The sequence below is a fragment of the Archocentrus centrarchus genome, chromosome 2 (genome assembly GCF_007364275.1).
Source record: "Archocentrus centrarchus isolate MPI-CPG fArcCen1 chromosome 2, fArcCen1, whole genome shotgun sequence".
Classification (NCBI taxonomy): domain Eukaryota; kingdom Metazoa; phylum Chordata; class Actinopteri; order Cichliformes; family Cichlidae; genus Archocentrus; species Archocentrus centrarchus.
In genome coordinates this window covers 10,298,149-10,318,478 of record NC_044347.1, presented here as the reverse complement: position 1 = coordinate 10,318,478, position 20,330 = coordinate 10,298,149, and the positions used below count along the sequence as shown (strand labels likewise).

At 42.7% G+C, this 20,330-nt stretch overlaps 1 protein-coding gene across 7 annotated transcripts in view; it reads right to left on the bottom strand.

Annotated features, from left to right (window-relative positions):
* Window positions 1-2,121: 2,121 nt before the first annotated feature.
* The window catches only part of abi2b (abl-interactor 2b), a 33,729-nt gene continuing 15,520 nt past the window's right edge, over window positions 2,122-20,330 (bottom strand). For 2 of the 7 annotated variants that reach the window (XM_030744817.1, XM_030744826.1), the window contains 6 exons: window positions 16,363-16,509; window positions 12,727-12,851; window positions 10,518-10,679; window positions 8,277-8,360; window positions 5,566-5,751; window positions 2,122-4,402 (listed from right to left, as the gene is read on the bottom strand). In XM_030744817.1, coding sequence (XP_030600677.1) covers window positions 4,227-4,402; window positions 5,566-5,751; window positions 8,277-8,360; window positions 10,518-10,679; window positions 12,727-12,851; window positions 16,363-16,509 — 880 coding nt within the window. In that variant the 3' untranslated portion in view covers window positions 2,122-4,226. Of the gene's footprint in view, window positions 4,403-5,565; window positions 5,752-8,276; window positions 8,364-10,517; window positions 10,680-12,272; window positions 12,465-12,726; window positions 12,852-16,362; window positions 16,510-20,330 lie in introns of all 7 variants that reach the window. The other 5 variants (XM_030744836.1, XM_030744846.1, XM_030744796.1 and 2 more) reach the window with 4 other exon arrangements.

The following is a 20,330-nucleotide window of genomic DNA, read 5'->3' as shown; positions in this document are numbered from 1 at the left end:
CACCCAAAGCCTTTAAAAGCACACTTTAATAGAAACATGTTTTCTCTGTACCACAAAGATGCACAGTGAGGTTTATTTTTACTTACTTGCGTGGTGGTTTTCAAACCTTTTTTTGAAGCCAGGAACACCAAAGGGCGAGCCAAATTTCTTTCAGTTTTTTTCAGAGAGCTTCTTTAAAGTGCTTGTTTCTAACCTATAAAACATCTTCAGAACTTTCTCCTCTGCCATGGTTTACAGTATTGCTATTGTAAGTCCCGCACTAAACAATGGGACAACCCCTAAAACAGGAGTGGTTTTACAGGTGGAGGCCACTGACACTTTTTCCTCCTCATCTTTTTGACTCATTCCAGGTGACAGACAGCTACTCTAGGAGAGCTGGGCAGAGCTGTAGAAGGGCTTTAACACACCAGCAGGACCAGGATCTGCTCTCTTGTGCAAGGAGGAACAGGATGAGCACTGCCAGAGCTACAAACTGACCTCCTGGAGGCCGCTGGTGTGAATGTCTCTGACCAAACAATCAGAAACAGATTTCATGAGTGTGGCCTGAGGGACCAACATGCTCCAGTGGGTCCTGTGCTCACTGCCCAGCACTGTGGTGCCTGATTGGCATTTTCCATACAGTAAACTGTGTTTCCTGCACACAGACAGCTGCAGTGTGTTTTTCTAGTCATTTTAGCATTGTATTTTTATTTTTAAGTCCATTTGAGAGAGCAAAGCGATCTCTGACATATGTCATCAATACTACACAAAGATGACTTAAAGAGGAAAAACTAAAGTAAAATAAAATACATAAAAAAGCTCCATATGATTAATTCTAGATATTTTAAGGGACTTCAAAAAGATAAGACAAAGGTTTTGCAATGTATTAGTATTATCTACACAGTTTAAGGGATTTTTTAAATACCAAAACCTGCCTTAAAATAGACCACCCTCTTAAATGTATTTAAAATAATACAACAGTCCACTTGGGTAAACAATCTAAAATAGCACTTAAATGTATTCAAGCATTCCCACTGAATTACCACCAAGTTTACATACTTAAATGCTAATAAAACACTTCAATAATAACACCTTGAGGCAAATATTTATTTATTTTTTTTATAAAAATTACTTTCATTTTTCAATTTAGGTGAAAACTAAGGAATTAAATTTAATACATTTGTTTTCTGCTGAGAGTTCCTAGCTGCTATTAAATAAAATTGATAATCAACCCATTAAAACCTACTTTGGTTATTAATTAAGGCTCCAGTCACACAGGCCTAAAGACTTGCTGGTGAGAGTGCTGCACCAAAAACCTTGTGATTGCTTTGGTCAGTAGCAGATTGACACTGATGTCAGTAGTCTGCACAGTGAACTGACACCTGTCACTGAGCAGAGGTAAAACTTGAAAAAGTGTGTGTTGTGTCTTTGTGTCAAGCTCACCTGGCTGAATGGAAGACTCCATAGCACCATGTTTTTGTCTTTATATAATCCTCTATTACAGGATTTACTCATCTGTATCAGTCAGCTTTTGTAAGGAAGAGGTAACATGTTACTGTAAATGATTCAGTGTTCTTATCACTCTTGGTCAAAGCCATGCAGGCTGCTGCTGTACTCTGTGGTGTTGTTTGAGCCCTTTGCAAAGACAACCTGTTTGTGTGTAAACTCATTTCAGATTTCTGTAATAATTTGGAGTCAGACGTGTGATCTCTTGGCTGCTGTGTGTTCTGGAGTCGACACAGTGGTGATTGATCATCCAGGAAGGAAACCTCTCCTGCCTCCAACCTCACATGGCTGAGAGGAGAGGGGTGACCGTTTGGACCCCAGACCACCTCCACTGGGGTTTATGTTGTCCTTAAATGATGAGAAATCTGACATTGTTATAAGGCAACCCCCCCTTCTTGAAGTACAAACTCTCAGTAACCGATGAAGCTGCCACACTTCAACAACTCATCAAGTTCCATAATTTATGTTGGATAATAAAAACCTCTCGTCTCTTGATTTACCTGCACAGGTGTTCTCTCTGCTCTCAGCACAGGAACACGGTTGTAATCTGGCTTTAAGCTCGATGCAGGCCGACTTCCTGCCATCGCGTAATTTAGACAGAGCATGAAAACATTAAAAAACCAAAGACTACACCAATAAATCTCAATAATTTTATTGTCTTTGTTCTCATGATTTTACAAATATGATACTTCTGCAATTCAACTTTAACTGTGCAACACAATGGCATTATGGACTGTTAAACTCGACATCCTGAGTGGACGTCTGTGACTCCAGGAAGCCGTGAATCCTGCAGACCGGAGGGCCTTACTCATATATATATATATATTTCTTTATTTGGGTTTATTTTTTAGTGTCAGCTCATGAGTGTTACGCAACAAGAGTCAAGTTCTCACTCATCTCCCGCCTGTAGTCTGTCCACAGGATTCACTAGCAGCTTACGCACACACACACAAAAAAAAATGATTTTTCACCACTGATGACGGCTACTGTCGGGGGGAGGAAGCCGAGTGCCTCCCCTCCCTCCTCCCCCACAGGTCAGAGTGGCTCCTCGGATGTGGGCTCGCAGTAAACTTGTACAGTCTCTTTGGATGAGGCTGGCGGTACCTGGTCAGGGGCTGCAGGGCTGCTTGTCTTTTTAGAAATGGGTGATCTTGCCACGTAGGTTTTAGGGACACCAGTACAGATAATAACAATGGCATGCAAGACTCACATACAGACCCACTTGTTATTGTTCTCTTTTTTTTTCCTTTTTTTTGGAGTAAAAAATAAAGATCCTGACATAAGTACAAGCACTGAGCCCTCGCGAACACGCAACAGCCAAGCGGATTGAAGACCGTATGGAGGACGTATGGAGCCTAAACTCACGGTGCGTTTTTTTTTTGGGAAAAAGTATCGGGGCCCTAATGTGACGCTTAAAACCATTTCAAAACACAACAGCTGGCTTCTTTTCATATCATAAGTCCCGCGTTTGAGGACATAATACATGTCACATTTAGAGTATTTCTTCTACACCTTTTTTACTACAAATGTATGTGCTTTTGATTTCAAACACCTCGGGAAACCGCAAGAAAAACTAAAGATCCGTAATTCAGCGACAGTCCCACCTCACTCGGCCCGATTTTTATTGCAAATGAAGTGACAACCTCTGAAACAGCAACACACACTTCAATATGGCACAAGCATCTTAGAAATGACCTAAACGCGTCATCGTGGTCGTCGTGGGTGAATATCAAAAACCAAAACCACACCATATCTAAAAATATTAAGACATTAATCATCAGTAGAGCAGAAAAGAAACTTTTTTTTTCCCCCTTCCCTCTTTCTATTGGCTCAAACATGCAGTCTGCCGCTCTGAAGGCAAAACTCGACCGCCAACTCTTGGTGAACGCCAAAAAATGAAAATTAAAAAAGGAAAAATAAACGATCAGCCAGGAGCTGCAGGTCACGGTGCAGCTGAGGCTCTCAAGGGCTGGACGACGATTCCTTCACCTGAAAAAAATAATAAATGCACGCTGGCTAGCAAAGTGAAGCATGTAGTGACTAAACCTAGTCCTGTTTAATCGCACAAACCGAACAAAGACGAGGAAAGCTCTTCATTTAAAAGCGTTTACCCAGCTCAGTGTGTCATCTGATGTGCTCATCTTCGTCAGCTTTGGCACACCCCCCTGCTGAGATAACGCTTCCCCATCCCTACAGTTAGGTGTTACTCTAAAATATTTCTGGAGTGTCGAGGAGAACGTCTATCCCTGAAGGCATTTTCCTCCAGCCCTTTTCTCTGAGGCTGCCGCACGGCAGCCCCGTCCACCCGCTCACCATTTATCCCCCACTACGAATAAATATGGGCAAACCGCTAAAAACACAAGAAAAAAATATATAAAAGAAGCAGAAATCAATGTAGTGGCCTCGTAGTGTGAAACAAGCTCTCAAAAGTAACAAATCCATCACCACCCAGTCCTCCTTGGTCAAATAAAGTCATAAAGAAAGAAACATTACAGGGAAGGTTATATTTAGAGTAGTGGTTGCTGTATAATGGTGACTATGTCGAGAGAATGACTGGGCATCGAGTCCGTCTGGTTGCAACTCCTTCAAAAACTGCGTCTCCTTCCCCTCCTGCTCCTTTTGCTCTCTTCGCCCGGAGGTGATCATGCTCTGTTCGATCAAAGTCTTTGACCTTTAACCCTTAGCTCCCCTCCCCTCCCCATCCCCAACAAGCGCTCCTCTCCTGCTCAGGGAGGCGCCGCTCAGTCGGCGTAGTGCATGATGGACTCCACGTAGTTGCCGGGGAACAGGCCCGTGGTGCCGTTCATGACGCCCTCGAACCAGCCGTCGTCGTTCTTCTTGATCACGTAGATGATGGCGCCCTCCTGGAACGAAAGCTCGTCCTCTTTGTCGCGGGTGTAGTCGTAGATGGCCACCACTGCGGCAAGATGGAATAAAATACGGAAATGAGAAAAGCATGAGCTCAATTACAAACAAGTTTTATTTAAAATTCAACTGGACAAGAAAGAACCTGTTCCACACCGCACTTATTTCTGTTTTAAAAATTAAGGAGGACGCATAAAATAATAGGACGTCAGAGGAAGGGTTTAATATTCAGAGAAAAAAATTTTGATTTCTAAGAATCAATATGTAAATTTATGGGGAACCCCCCCCCCCCCCCCCTTTTAAGTCACTTAATAGTGAAAATGATCAAAACAAACAAACACGCTTTTACTATAAATTTGGCAAATTCTTCTCCACTTTTTACCAATTAGCGAGTAGAATTTTAAAAATATTTTTAATTATATGCATTTAAATATTTGAATATTCAAGTTTTTTCCCCCATAAATTCACCACTTTAGTGTTTTTTGAAAGTCTGACTTTCATCTCAAAAACAGTTTCTCCTGCGAAACTTTTGGGATGAGGTATATAAGGCCATAAACCAGATTTTTCAGGAGGTCAAACCAAAGGATGTAACAGTCGCAGTACTTGGTATTACACCTGCAGGTGCACAAGGACGAGCTAAATCATATCTTTTAAATATCCTTTTTACAGCTGCCCTGAAATGTATCACAATTAGGTGGAGGCAATTAGAACCACCCTCCTATAATGTCTGGGTTCAAAAAGTAAGGGAATTGCACCAAATGGAAAATATAACATATTAATTAAGACTTCAAAAATCTGTTTTTAGCCTACGGTGGGGTCCAGCAGAAGCCCTGCTCATGTAAAGGTCCAGTGAGATGGAATTTTGGTTTACGTTGCCTTTTTTTTTTTTCCTCCTTCCCCTTCTTTCTAGTATTGTATGATGCTAAACCCACATAAAACTGTTAAATGTTATGCTGAGATGTTTAATTGTTGAAAGATTCTACATTAACATGTGAATTGTTGCTGATGCTGCTGTGTAACCACTCTGTTAAAAAGTTAATAAAAATTTTAAGTAAAAAAAAAAAAACAGTTTCTCCCTTTCTTTGCTCAAAAGATGACCCTTCCCTCTCCTGACTTCATATTTTATTTTTTAGTTAATTTTGGGTCCAATAATCCTCCGTATATTCTCACTATGTTGTTTTACTGTAACCACTTCCAGGAACAGTGAAAGCAGACCTTTCTCCAGGTAGCTGCGTGGGGCCCAGGGGGGGTCCTCCTCAGCGTAGGGGTCGCTGTACTCCACCACTGCCGACTCTTCTTCATCCTCGTCGTCTTCGTAGTCTTCGGGCGGCGGCGGAGGAGGCGTGGGCTCCTCAAACACCGGCTCGTCTGCAGGCGGAGGCGGGGGCGGCACGTCTGAAACTAAACGTGGTTTCCAGGTGGGCAGCAAGAAAAAAAAAAGAAAAAAAGTTAGAGACAAGAAAAAGGTGCACAAACAGAACTCTTACTGTCATGCAGAAACAGTCCATGCTGGATGCATTTACATGAGAAACAAAAACGTGCACACAGGAAATCAACGTGCATTTACAGAAAGACAACCTTCAGCGAGGGAATCCACAGTAACACGACCACACAAGCCTCATTATTCACATCATGCTTCACACACCTCATCCTGAACATCCATCCACCAACATCTGCTGCAGCTCCTCTCATTAAGGCTTCAAATTCCACAGATTTTAAATCAACTGAAAATACAGTCAGTGCTGACGTTGGTAAAAACTAAATCCATTTTTCTGTGACCAGTTTCACTTCTCTGCTTCTTGCTCCTTCACCAGAGCACAAACATTGTTGGTTTTCAAACACATTGCTGGTTTATTTTCACTCAGTCTGAAGAGTTCCTCTTCAGACTGAGTGAAAAGAAGAGTTCCTCTTCAGACTGCTCAGGCACCATGTGAGCATGAGTCACCTTCACATCTGCTCATGAGCGCCCATGTTATGACTTTCAGTATAGTTGCTATGGATACATTTGTTTGTACTGGTGGTTTGTTGAAGTTTGCTGTGCTCAACAAACTGATTTGAAGTAAGATAACAAAACTTGTCCTACTACACCTTTAACCCTTAGCCCTCACCATAGTTCTACTATCCTACTATAACATGTGTCAGTATTAGTGAATAAGTGCAGATTTAGATCATTTAACAGCCTTGTGCAGTTCTGATACAATAATATACAGATACCATAAAACAGGAACAGCTGCGGACCCAAAGGCTGAGCAGTCATACTGTTACACTGCTTTGAACTCGCGCTCACTGTGTGATGACAAAATATACATCACTCGGACCCAAGCGGACGCCAGCAGGCTCGTGAACACAGGAAGTAAAATGATGGCTTAATTTTGTACAAACAAATTCATCATCACTGCCCATTCCCAACGGGTGGTGATGGAGAATAAGAGAACACTGGCAAAGCGACTTTCAGGGGAGACTGGACAATATGCACCTGAGCATTAATAGCTACTTGATCCATAGCGCAACATGCCACATGCACCCCACATTTCTTCATATTTCATGAGGGAAGGGGGAATCAGGTGCAGCGATTTACTGAAACACGTCGAAACATTCATTTGTCCAACATAACTGAATACGTGCACGTGTGAAGTACTGCAGTATTGCAGGTATTTTGAATGTGAGACAGCACTTGCCAGTCTTCTGTGAGATCATATAGGCCCATGATGTCCACACATTCCAAGTTAATCCAAACCTTTCTGGAAGCTTGACTCAGTTTTAGGCTTCACTTCTGTGCAGAGCCCGGGTACGAGTCACGGTGACAGATACCAGGGTTCACACGTCTTGAGTTGTATGAACGAAGGTTTTTGCACAAAAAGTAAGCGACAGACTGTCATCTTCTTAGCTTTGTCAACCCACGTGTGCCCAGCATTCGTTTTTTTGTTCGTTTTCCCGTCCTCGACTAACCCATGATGGCTGTGTGACAGCTGGGCCCCGTCATATCGATGCGTTTGATTTTAAATGCAGACAGCACTTTCCTGATTTCTTCAATGCCTCCGTCTCTCTTTTTACCAATGTCCTCCTGCTGGTCGCCTCCACCAACCTCACTAAGAACAAAGTCAACAGCACCATCTGCTGGACTTAAAACAGAACTGAAGAACAAAGGTCCATTTGTATTTGCAGTTTAATAAAATATCAATAATTGGTGTCGCTGTATTGACACAGTGTTGCTACACCAGATACTCTGACACTACACTCCTAATGTTCAGGCCCAAGTATCTGATTTGTTTGCATAAATAATAATAATAAACAACACATTCAGGGCTCCAGTTCTGATTAATCTGCAGTTATAAATGAATCCAACATATTTCTGGCTGTTTGAGCAACATTTGCTAAAACAAGAAAGCAGTCACTGTAAATCTTTGTGTTTTTAAGTGTGATTAAAAGTGTGAGCCTGAGCTCAGGAATCAGTGGATCTGAAGCTGAGAGTGCATAAAAAGTTTAGCTTTGGTTGTTCAATTAATTATTAACAATCGTGTAATTACAGAATATAACTAATGCGATTCAATTAACTTCAGAAGCACCATTTAGGATACATGTGGTCAAAAACTTGCTATGGCAACAACTTGTGTCCGTGTTACTAAAAAGTCCCTAAAAAGCTTCAGTTTCTTGAGTATTGCAGTCATTGTGCTCTCCTGATACACTGACGTTTGTAAAGACGAGAGCAGTAACTCTCCAGAGGTCTCACTTGGTCAGAAACGGTCATAACTTAAGATAATTGCTCAGAATGAAGCCTGAATGTGGAGGCAGCAGCTGATGTTGTGGTTGTTCACTTGACAAATCATTCAAGCACAACAGGAACAAACAATAAAAAAACAAACAAAAACACTACAGGGGAACGAGTGGGGTCATGCAGAGGGAGCGAGGAGCTAAAGGCCACTTACTAGTCTCCTGAACTCGGGCCACAAAGCCCATCAGAGGCAGCTGAGGGGTGATCTGCATGGAGGGGGGAGGGGGCGCGAGCGGGCCTGCTATCACCAATCAGAATGAATACACAGAGGAAGGTGGAGGAGGGGGCAGGGCCAGAGAGATGAAGGCGGCAGACGTGAACAGGAAGAGGTTAGAAAACAGCAGAGAGTTAAAAAAACGCTCACAGCATGTAAACAAAGATTTTAGTAAAGCACAGATTCATCTGAGTCCTGCAGGGCTGCAAGGATACTACTTTAATTATTGATTTATTAATAAAATGCAAAAAAAAAAAAAAAATCAGCAGAAGCCAAAGAGTCATTAATATAATCCCAAGATGATTCATATTCAGCGATCAAAAATCCTCACATCTTATAAGATGGAACCAGAGAACATAAAAGTCATCTGACCAATAATTAATAATGCAATTAGTAACTACACTGTACGTGCTGCCTTTTATTCAGTTTTGATTGGCTGCTCGTAGAGAAGAGTCGAGTGCAGTGATGTTAGAGAAAGCTTTCTTTGCACCCTGGACTTCAGGTGCTGTAGGTACACAGTCTCTCTTTCCTATAGAGACCTGATAAACCTGAGGCCCTTAAACTGTCGCAGCTCTGTCATACAGCATCAACTCAAACTTCAGTCACTTTAGAATTACAGTAAAACTATAAAACTGGGCCTTTTTAATCTAATTTCTGCTGCTCTCTTTAGGGGTCTGCCTCCATCTCACCCTCTCTCCATCATCCTCCTCTGTCACACCGACCCTCTGCCTGTCCTCCTTCACCACATCCATCAATCTCCTCTGTGGTCGTCCTGCCTGGCAGCTCCATCTTCAACATCCTTTCCCCCGATATATCCACTATCCTCCTCTGCACATGTCCAAACCAATTCCCTCTGATACACTCGTTTCTGACCCCGACCATCCTGCTCACTGAAATCTGAGCGTCTTCAACTCTGACCCCTCCGGCTCAGCCTCCTGTCTCCAGCTATGGCCATACATCACATCAGGTCTCACAGATCACCCCTGACACTCGTCCCCACCCACTCCACCCTGGCCGCACTCTCATGTACACTGTTTGGTGACCCCCAGATATTTAAACTCATCCAACTTCAGTACTTCTGCTCCTCGCAGTGTCACTGTTACACCTGCTTCCCTCTCATTTGTGAAAAGTAGCTCTAGATAAATCCAAGCAAACTTTAAATACGTACTTTATTGATCCTACAAGGGAACTTACTAAAAGACAAAAAAAAGAAAAACAAGATTCCTCCACAACTTTCTTGCATTTATAAAGAAAATTCCAACAGTTTAGTGACTCCATCTGCTAAATTTGTTAGCTTCTTGAACTTGTGTCATACAAACGTCTGAGTTTAATCACAGGAATAATTAATGGATGAAGATCACAGGACTGACAGCTGCAGAGACAAAAAGGCAGAGCCGAGACTTTAAAGAGCCCTGAAGACAGAGACAGAGAGAGCTGGTGAAGAGGTGACGTCTGCTGAGGACGCTGAAGCTGATGGGAAACGGCAGACAGGAGAGGCTTTAATAAAAGATGCAGGGGGAAAAAAACCCTAAAGGCTCAATGAAGTTTAAATTAGCAGATAAGAAAGAGGGAAACTTCTCTCACATGATCAGAGCACGCATCAGAATTCATTACATTTTAAAAAGAAAAAACAAAAACTGCCTGGTTTATGGGGCAGCACAGTGGTGCAGTGGTTAGCACCGTTGCCTCACAGCAACCACATCCTGGGTTTGAATCCACCTTCTGGCTGTGGCCTCTCTGTGTGGAGTTTGCATGTTCTCCTGGTGTCTGCGTGGGTTTCCTGCGGGTGCTCTGGTTTCCTCCCACAGTCCAAAGACATGAAGTTAGTGGGGTTACGTTACCTGGTGACTGAATGGTTGTCTGTCTCTCTGTGTTAGCCCTGCGACAGGCTGCTGACCTGTTCAGCGTGTAACTTGCCTCTCGCCTTTTTGCAGGATAGGGTCCAATTAATTAACTGATTAATTAGGTCATCTACAGTTTAACTGAATTACAGTTTAACCATTAGTTGCACCAACATTTGTCCAACACGTCTACAAACCTTAATTTCAGGCTGAAGAAGAATGTGTTAACATACTTTATATTCACAGCCTTCATAAGTAATGAAAATCACATCTATAAAACCAAATATGAAACTGTGACAGCGCGCACGCATGGACACACACACACACACACACACAGTACCTTGGTTCTGGGCGAAGTGTGGCCCCCCGTTGAGCTGGGTCTGGTTGTGGGGCACGTTGGGCTGACCGGTGACGGACGAGGGGCGGCGGTACGGCAGGGAGCCTCCCACCTGAGCGTTCTGGGACTGTGCGGGGCGGTTCATGCTGTAGAACTGAGGAGCACCTGAGAGGAGATGACAGCAGGGGGCAGCAGAGAGCCACGTAAGTCTGGGAGGGTGGGGAGCAGTTGCAATGCAGCAGGATCCAATGTTAGGTTGAGAATGCAGTTCTGAAACGGGCTTACAGAACAATTAGTTTCAGATAATCAATGAAAGTTTTATTTATAGACAGACGTCAGGGGAGCAGCAGGGTCTGTTTGCATCTCTGAAAACAAAAACTTTCAGAACTGAGTGTTTTATTTGACTCAGTTCTATTTTTTTCTATGTGAATAGTTTTATGTTTATCTGAGCTGCTTTATTATTAGCTCAGACAATAAGCTGTAAAACACTCTGTGAGGTGTTGATCAAATTAATATTGAAGGAGAAATCTTTTTCTTCTTCATTTTCAGCCAAACGGTTTGGTTCAAAACCAAATTACTAATAATTTCTTGCAGCAGCTGTCAAAAACAGAGCCTCAGAACTGGGAAGTGAAGGATTATAAACTTTTTTTTTTAAACAACTCACCGACTGCGTGGTTTAAATGACTGACACATCCCCCAATTTGTGCCAAATCTCCCTCTGATCTAATTCAATGTTAACAGCTGCTAACAGCATTTCCACCCCCAACAGCAGCGCCGCACATCGACCGATAATTACAACACCCAGCCACAGAAAAAACAAAACAAACAAATAAATAAAAATCACCGACACTCCATTAAGAAAAGAATAAATAAGAAGACTGAAAAATGAAGGAAGCTCATGCACGATACATCAGAAGATCATCATTAACACAGACACCGGCGGCTGATGAGAGGCGGAGAGGGATGAAGAGCGGAGGATCCGGCGGGGGGGGCCAGTGGGATGATGGAAAATTGGGGGCAGGTGGCAGAAGAGCTGCACACAAACAGGACTTATGGAAATTTGTTTGTTGTCCAAAAACGCTCTGAAATGACGGGAGCTGCAGGGAAGGTCGGGCCGCCGAAGACTTGTTTAATAAATATCCCAACACTGAGGGAGATTAAAATCTCCTCAATAACAGAGAATCTCATCATGTTTAAAATAATTTCCTGCAGCATCAACCGCAGCGCTTTAAATCAAGTCAACATCCTCAACAGAAAACCATCGAATTTAAATAATGCAGCTCCGCTGATCGGAGCCCTCCGTGTTACACAAACATCACTGAGTGCCGGCCTGTTTCTGCCAGCCCAGAAATGATGGGTCTGAAACAGAGCTGGGGGGTGGGGGGCAGACAAACTGCTGGCTATATTAGAAAATAATTATCCTAAACTTGACTTAAGTTCTGAACTGAGACCTTAAATAATCAATCAGAAAGGGTTTGGCATCCAGGAGCTGTCCGAACCGCCTCAACTGGCTCGAGCGTCACTGAATCCTTTTGCTGCCTCCATTAAAAAAAATTAAAGGAGTTGAATTTCCAAATTTAAGTTTAAACAAAGTAATACAATAATAAGACTTTTCTGAGCACTGAGTGTTGCAGAGTTCCAGATGAAAAAAATATCTGGGTGATAAATGAGCACACTGTGGTTGAACAAGCAGGTGGATGCACGTCACGGGAGGCGGGATGGAGGGCGTGCGGAGGGCGTAGAGGGAGTTGCACTCACCTTGTGCAGGGTTGCCATAAGTAGCGGGGCCTGTGCCAGTGGGGGCCGAGGAGGCAGGGAGTTGGGGAGGGGGTGGGGGTACAGGCGGGATCTCTACAGGGGGGTTGGGAACTGGTGGGGGGCCATCAAGGGCAGAGGAAGGGGTTGTGGCAGTGTTTGGGGGAGGTTTGGCTGGGTTAGACTGGGCAGGGGCTGTACCGAGGGGGGGTGCGAGGCCATTGGAAATAAGGAGGAGGGGAGAAAAGATAAGTGGGGGAGGTTAAGAGAAGAGTGAGAAGGGGAGAGAAAGTTAATCCAGAGTTCCTGCACACTGATTCAGCTAATTAAAGCCAGAGTGTGCAGTAATTCCAGATTTCTCAAAGATTAGTGCAGTTAGTAAGTTTCAGTCACATTAAGGTCCTGCAGCTCAGAGAAAAAGACAGACAGGAGGGAGGGAAAAAATAGCAGCCATTACCTGGGAAGGCGGTGGGTGGGGCCGGGGTCGGCACAGCGATGGGCACGCCCACGCTGCCGCTACCGCTGTTCTCTCGGCTGCTGCTGCGACTGCTGCTGGGGTGGCTGCCTCCGCTGCTCCCACTGCTGATGGCAGGTCGGCAAAAACATGTCAGTCCACAAACACAAACGTGGCGGCAGAGAGCGAAGAAGCCGCACCTCTTCATCAAAATCACAGGAAATAATAGGGCCTCTTTAAGAAGCTCTTTTAATCCAACTATGGAGCCACAGGAGCTAAATTCAGGAACTTTAGGAATTACTGCTGGGTGGAAAGGTGCCAATCTGTGTTTTATACTGACATGAGGACATTCTGGCACCAAGGCCTGTGAGTGAAAGTAAACTCTTAGTAAGGGTAAGCTGAAAAATACTGGTTTGTATTTTTTTTGTGCTGTGAATATCAAAAGCGAAAAGTTATGGCTTAAATAACAATCCTAAAAGTCATTTAGTGAGTTGGCACTATAGACTGTATATAAAAGATGGAGTCAGCCTCCTTTGAGTCATCTACTGGTTTGTATTTTGGTTGTGTCACCAAGTTGTTCTTTTAAACCAGACATGAATATGACAAAAAAGGTACTGCTGATCAGCTGATGCTAGCTAATTTCTAGCACTGTTAGCAGGAGGAATTTGTTGTTCACCATGACAAAAATTTGGTTATTTATTACAAAAGAACAAACAGGAGACTCAAAACTTGTTACCGAACATGGACAAACAGCGTATTAATGCACCTGAATGCCAAACAAGGGAGACGAGAATCTGCATTCACATAATGCATCTGATATGCGGTCCATTTTAGTTTCTTCATTTAAAACCTAAACATCATATTATATATATTATATTTGCTATATCCTAAAAATGCTAACTGAGACCACAAACCGGTCAAAGAGTTTACAGAGTTCATAAATCAGGTTAGAAGCAGGGCACTTTTTCCTTAGATTTCTATGCAACCTCATTTATTTTGCAACCAGAGGAGTTAATTCACAGCAAAAAAAATCATAATCACAATTATTTTTGGCCTATAATGTAACCGACCATTTAACACAACTATTCATCACCTCAAAAAACATGGTGCAGTTTATGAACTTTAAAAGAAAGTTTTTCATAGGACTGAATAAAGTCCTGTGAAAAACTAAGTCCACCCTTACAGGAATTAAGAGGGTAAATAGCAGCCAGCTGCTGCTTATCAAATGCACTTGATTAACTGATCATCAGCAAGTGTGAGTTCCTCTATAAAATCAGAAGTTTTGATAGTTTGCTGGTCTGGAGCATTCAGGTGGGTGTTAACACAATGCCGCAATTGGACAACTTAGTCCAACTTAAGTTTGGAAAAACCAAACGCACCATATCAGTACAAACCAGGGTTCTAGCCAGCGGTTGAACACCTGGTGCTGCACCATGCTGAGGTCATCTCGCACCGGGATGAGAATTTCACCAGTTCGTTGTTCTATCACTGCAATTAGCAAGCGGGCGCGCACCCCACACAACTCCGTGCATCTTATTTTAGAGCAGCATAACACAGAACAGAGGGATCCACACTTCCTATCGTCATCAAGTCACAATCAGATTCAGGTGCCTTCAATGACCCGTAGGACCAACCAATATAACAGAATATTACATACACAATATTATACAACTTTTCACCATCACTGGGTTAGCAAGCTGGCAAGGTATTTAGCATTAGCTTGCTAATGCTAATTAGCACCCCACCCACACCCCCAACACACTGGGCTGAAATTTTTTTCTGGCTAGAAACCTGCAAACAGCTCATACCAACTGTGAGCACGGTGGTGGAGGGGTGATGATTTGGGCTTGTTTCCAGCTACAGGACCTGGGCACCTTGCAGTCACGGAGTCAGTCATGAACTCCTCTGAATACCAAAGTATTCTAGAGTCAAATATGAGGCCATCTGTCCGACAGCTAAAGCTTGGCCCCAACTGGTCATGAAACAGGACAATGACTCCAAGCACAGCAGCAAATCTCCAACAGCATGGCTGAAAAAGAAAAGAATCAAAGTGCTGCAAAGACCCAGTCAAAGTCCAGACCTCAACATGACTAAAATGATGTGGTAGGGCTTTAAGAGAGCTCTGCATAAACTAATGTTATACAGAAAAGTGAGCTGAAATTCCTCCACGATGATGTGAGAGGCTGATAAAACCACACAGAAAACAATAATTTCAAGTTACTGCTGCTAAATGTGGTTCTTTGAGCTACTAAATCATGAGGTGGACTTAGTTTCTCACAGGAGAAACCCTGATTATTTTGTTTTCATAGCCACTGGGACCTAAAATTGTGATTTAATTAATAATCAATTGTTCAAGCATATTTGAACAAACTCAGGCTTCAGGCACTTCCACAGTGTCCCACACAAAAAATACCAAAAACACTGGAAAAGAGCTTCACTAAGACTTTCAAACCCTGCTTTCTTCCTAGTGTTGGTTTTGTAAACACAGACCCACAGTCCCAAACCCAGAGAGGAGCTGGGAGTAACGGTTTCAGGCGGCACACTCCTTTGGTAAAAAGATAAAGTTCCTGAAATGGTTCCTGGGCTCATAAAACCACATTATTCACTTCAAGCGAGATATTAAAATCTTAAATTTGGATCTCTATATATAATTCACCTTTATAATTTCTCATTTTCCATCTGCAACCAGCCTCGAGCAACGCACAGTTCAGCTGTGTTTCCCGTCTTCTCAATAACTCACTTCATTAATGTAGCACCCTCAAGAGCATAGATGTGTAAGCATGAGCTGTATGCCTTTGAAATGACTATGTGACAGCGATATATTAAAAAAAAAAAGAAAGAAAGAAAGGGGGCAGCTGGAAGCCTTCACACAGGTGACGCAGTAGCGACATAAGACAAAGACAAAGATATGAGACGCCGTAAAAGCAGCAGGAAGGACATGTGGCAGACTTTCTGCTGACGGGAGAGAGAGCACATGGCTGAGAGATGAAGATGAGCTGTGGATGGAGTGGAGCAGATAAACACCCGTGCTGAGAGGAGAGTCGGGGAAAGTTTTCTGTTTCTAGAAATAGTTGAAACATTTGGCCAACAGATGGGGCGCAGTGACAAAACTTTCCATGTTGTCTTCCCCTCCCAAAACCCACATGTTTTTACTTCTCTGACGGCAGGCAGGGGGATCTAAGAATATCACTCTTTGCTGGGTATGAAAGAGCCTCGTCTTGGGAGACGAGCTGACACTGGATTGACAGGACTGTGGGGGCGACGCTGCCTATTTAACGACTATTACCATAGGAACCTGCGTCTAGCCAAGCTAAATAAAGCTCTGCATCTCTACCTCGTCCTTGTTTCTTTGTTGTTATCTGAGCAGCGAGGAGAGCAAACAGGTGAGGAGGTTTCCAAATAATCTGTCAGTCTGGGCTTCCCCTGGGAGCTGGAGCTGCTAATGTGGGTCTGGTTGTGAGCTTAGGAAGGAAAAGTAGTTATACTTTCCATGGGGTGTCATATCAGATGTTCAGAAGCTGGCTCGCATTTTTTTTTAAGTGTAGGAGAGGAGAAGAAGAAAGGAAGTAGAGGCTGGGGGAAAGGGGGCTTGCTTATAAAGTGTAGAGAGGCATGCTGGGAAGTGGGGTGGGGGGGTACCTGTACGTGCGGTTCCTCTGATTAACGGATGCAGTGCGTGCAGGGCTCTGCTGGGGGTGCGCCATGTTGCGCGTCGGGCTCGAGACGTAGTCGTTAGGGACAACGGGTGGACGCACCGGCTCAAGGGTCCTATAGGGGGAGTGGCGCCTGCGAGAGGGTCAGGAGGACAGCAGTCGAGAGGAAGGGGAGGGGGGGGGTGGAGAAAAGAGGGCATCCATAGAGAAGTGTGAGGGGGGGTTTGGGGGAAAAGGAGGAGGAGGAGGAGGAGAGCGAGAAACAAACAAGTGCAAACTTAAAAAAATGGGTGATGACATCGGGGACTGGCTGGGGTCCACAGGTGAAGGGGGGGGGGCGGGGGCGGAGCCAGAAACTACATCGCTGCTGTCTGCTGAAGAACACACTCCCAGAAGACGCTCTGTGGTCTTGTTTGCGTATAATCAATAAAGCAACTATTACAGCAATCTGGTTTTACTGAGATACTTTGAATTGTCTACATTTAGTGCAGTAGAAAAATTAGCGGTTGCCTATTGAGTGCAATGGATTTTTTTTTCATATTCGGTGACCGATTGCAAGTAGCTACAGCAACCATTTTTGTTCACAAGAGAATTGCACAGGTCTCCTGGTGGGAGGCCAACTGTCTCCAAACAATCACGGTGCGACTGCAATCACTCTCAGACTGGTTGGTGAACATTTGCAAATAATTGCCGTCTAATTTATAAACACAGGCATACTGCCAACACTTTGAAATTGATCCGAGTCAGTCTGCGCCGATGAGCGCAACGTGCCTTCAACATGCCTTTTTGCAATAGAGGACTCAACTTAACTGGTTACATTCTGTTTGTAGTCCTATACAAGGCTGCCAAGTGCCTTTGTCATTTTGAAGCTAAATTGCCATCTTGCAGCAACTACGTCACCATCTGTGGAGAAATTTATATTTCAAGTCTCTGCGGTAATGGGAATTTCTGTATATGCAGACACACACTTATATTGCAGTTTTAATTGCTGTCTTGAAACACCAAAGTCGCTTTGAACACAGCAACTGACAGCGAGTGGTCTCAGACCTGATTCCCATCTTCGAAGCAACCATTTCAGAGGAACAAGATCTCAAGTTCATTGCACACATTTGCACTAATTTCAAATCAGGCTGCGGTCTCCAACCGCGGTTTTCCCTAGTGTGACTGTAGCTTTAAAGCTAAAATAAAGATTTGTCTTCTTTAATCTGGGACTGGTGTATTAACTGTCAAGCGTATTTGTCTGACAGCTCCAACAAGGCCACGCTGAAGGAAAAAAGGTTTTAGGTCGGTAGGTGCTGAGTGGCACCTGCAGTCAGCAGACGTCTGCACCACGAAGCAGTATCTGCAACATCAGGTTTAAATCCTGAGTTTTCAAAATAAATGTTCTATTGGTGATACAGTTTGTGCATGAAATGTTAAAACACATGCACACACACTAAAGGAACCAGTCTGGGTATGATCAGTATTTCTGTGGAAAATATAATGATTCCACTCAATCATTTTAGTCACTAAGAGAGCTCAGCAGCACCGAAGCTTTTCAAATCCTGAGTTATGTAGTTAATTCAGCACTAAGAGTCTCAGTTTAAATTCTTTGAGTGTCTAGAAGAGATAAATGTACGTTCCCGAGTGAGACCGCCCACATCTTCTGAACTGTAAACCCACAAACTCACTGAAAAACCTGGAAAAGAGGTTTTTCAGCCAGCAGCAGCTCTACGCTGATGATCAGTTTCTAACATAACCCTGAGGTATTGATCTGGGCCGGCAATAAGATGTAAATTTCCCGGCTGACACAGTGGGGGTGACCCATCTCTGAGCACTGTTGCCATGGCAAAACGCTGCTATGAGGAATATGGGGCAGCCAGGAGTGGGCGAGCTGGGTCACAAACACACAACTCAAAGTGACACTGAAACACAACAAGCTGAGTAACAGAGGAGAAAAAGGACAAATCAAAAGTCACACAGGGGATGTCCGCCTGTAGCTGCGGCTGAAGGTGTGTTATGGAGGGTTGGAGCTGTGGTTGATCGACATGCATCTTGAAGGGACACACACACACACACACACACACACACACACACGTTTTCACACAGAAACACAAACAGCACTTCACACCCAGGACAGTCCCAAAAATAACGAGAGCACAACATTATGAGCTGCAATAGCAGAGGCCCTGTGGGATCAAAGATAGCTCCAGCAGTCAGACACAGAGAGCCAGCAGCACAGACCTCCACAGCTTCCACGAGCTCCAACACAGAAAATAAAAACATTCAGTGTTTAGATTTCAACTCTAACCCAAGCATCATTAACAGAATCATAAAGGAGCACAAACTGTCCCAATGAAAGGTGAAATTCAAATTAAGCCCAGGCCAAAAATTACACCTACATTATACAAGTCAAAAAAAAAGTCTTCAAAATATCAGCCTGCCACAGCCTGCATATGAAAATCAACCTGTGTGGCTAAATCTGGCACATTTGCATGATGGTGCTAATTTTTATGGTTAAATAAAACACTTTAAATATATTAATTTAATAGCAATGACCAAAATACAGGCTGAGGGACACCTTTTAATTAAAATGAGGCAGCAAAGAGACACTAACATGTATTACAGAGATCACTTAGTTTGAACTGAAATTTCAATCAAAGCCAGCTAGAAAAACAGCTAGAAAAAAGCTCAATTAAATACAAAACAAAGCAAAAACAAACAAACAAAAGAAATAAAATAAAGGATTAAGCATGGGGGCTTATCCAGGATGTTTTTTGTTTTTTTTAATACCTTACTTTGAGAAATAAAGGAACTGTAGCTGATATGATTAACTGATACTTAGAGGTAAATAAAAACACTTTAAAATCTTATTAACTGGCATATTAAATAAGACCTAAATTTAATAGACTAGTAGTTGGACACTTCAGAAGTCTTGTAAAATTTTAAATTTCATTTTGAACCATTTCCTATATCATTTTCATGAATTTAAGTCTGTTGCAGCCCAGTAATAAACATTAAAAGCTGTAATGTGTATATTTTCTGTCAATTAGCTTGGCAGAAAAGCTTTTCTGGTTCTCAAATCCCTCTGAACTTATTCTGAACGCTATTTTAGATCATGCCAATCAATTTGGAAGCTATAATTTGTGACAAATTAAAAGCATCTTATTTATTTAAATACTTTTAGAGATAAAGAAACTGTTAATAACCTACAGCTGAGATGATTATTTGATTTTTTTTTAACAACACAACTCACAGGATGCAACATAAAATGGAGAATAACACCAGAGATTTTAGGAACATGGGTTTTATTTTTAACTTACTAACTATCCTCAGCTAAAAATGAAAGCCAGGAGAGCATGATGAGGTACAGCAATAAACGGCGTCTCTCCCCAGCCAACCTCACGCAAGCTTTTATCCACACTGTGTCAGGTGTAGACAATCAGCAATAAAGCCCAAGGAACACCTAAAGACTGCAGCCCTGCCACTGCAAGGAGAACTGAGTGCAAAAGACTGACTTCTCAGTGAACCTTCTGTCAAACAGGAGCTAAATCTGGAGGTCACTGTTTATTTATTTTAACTGAATCTTTATTTTAGCCTACATTTCATTTTCTGGTTCTTTATATAAAACCAATTCATATCAATCAGCTTAAAAAATATTGTTTTAGCATTTAAATAAAGCCGTAATTTTTTTTTTTTTTTTTTTTAAACTTATCAGTGCTGGGATATAAATAGCGATAGGCCAAAATAGACTTATCAACCATGTGTATGCCCTGGTAGGTAGACAGGATTTTGAGCTTAATGCTGCTTAAAGTTAATCAGAAAGAAAAGATTTTAACAAATTGAATTAATTATTTGCTCAACATTGACATTTAATCATTTTTAAAACAATCTCTTCTTCTGCTAATGTAAAAATTAAGGATTTCTCATAAAATAAAGCATTTAAAAGTCCTTGTTTGGTCCTGAATACTGAAT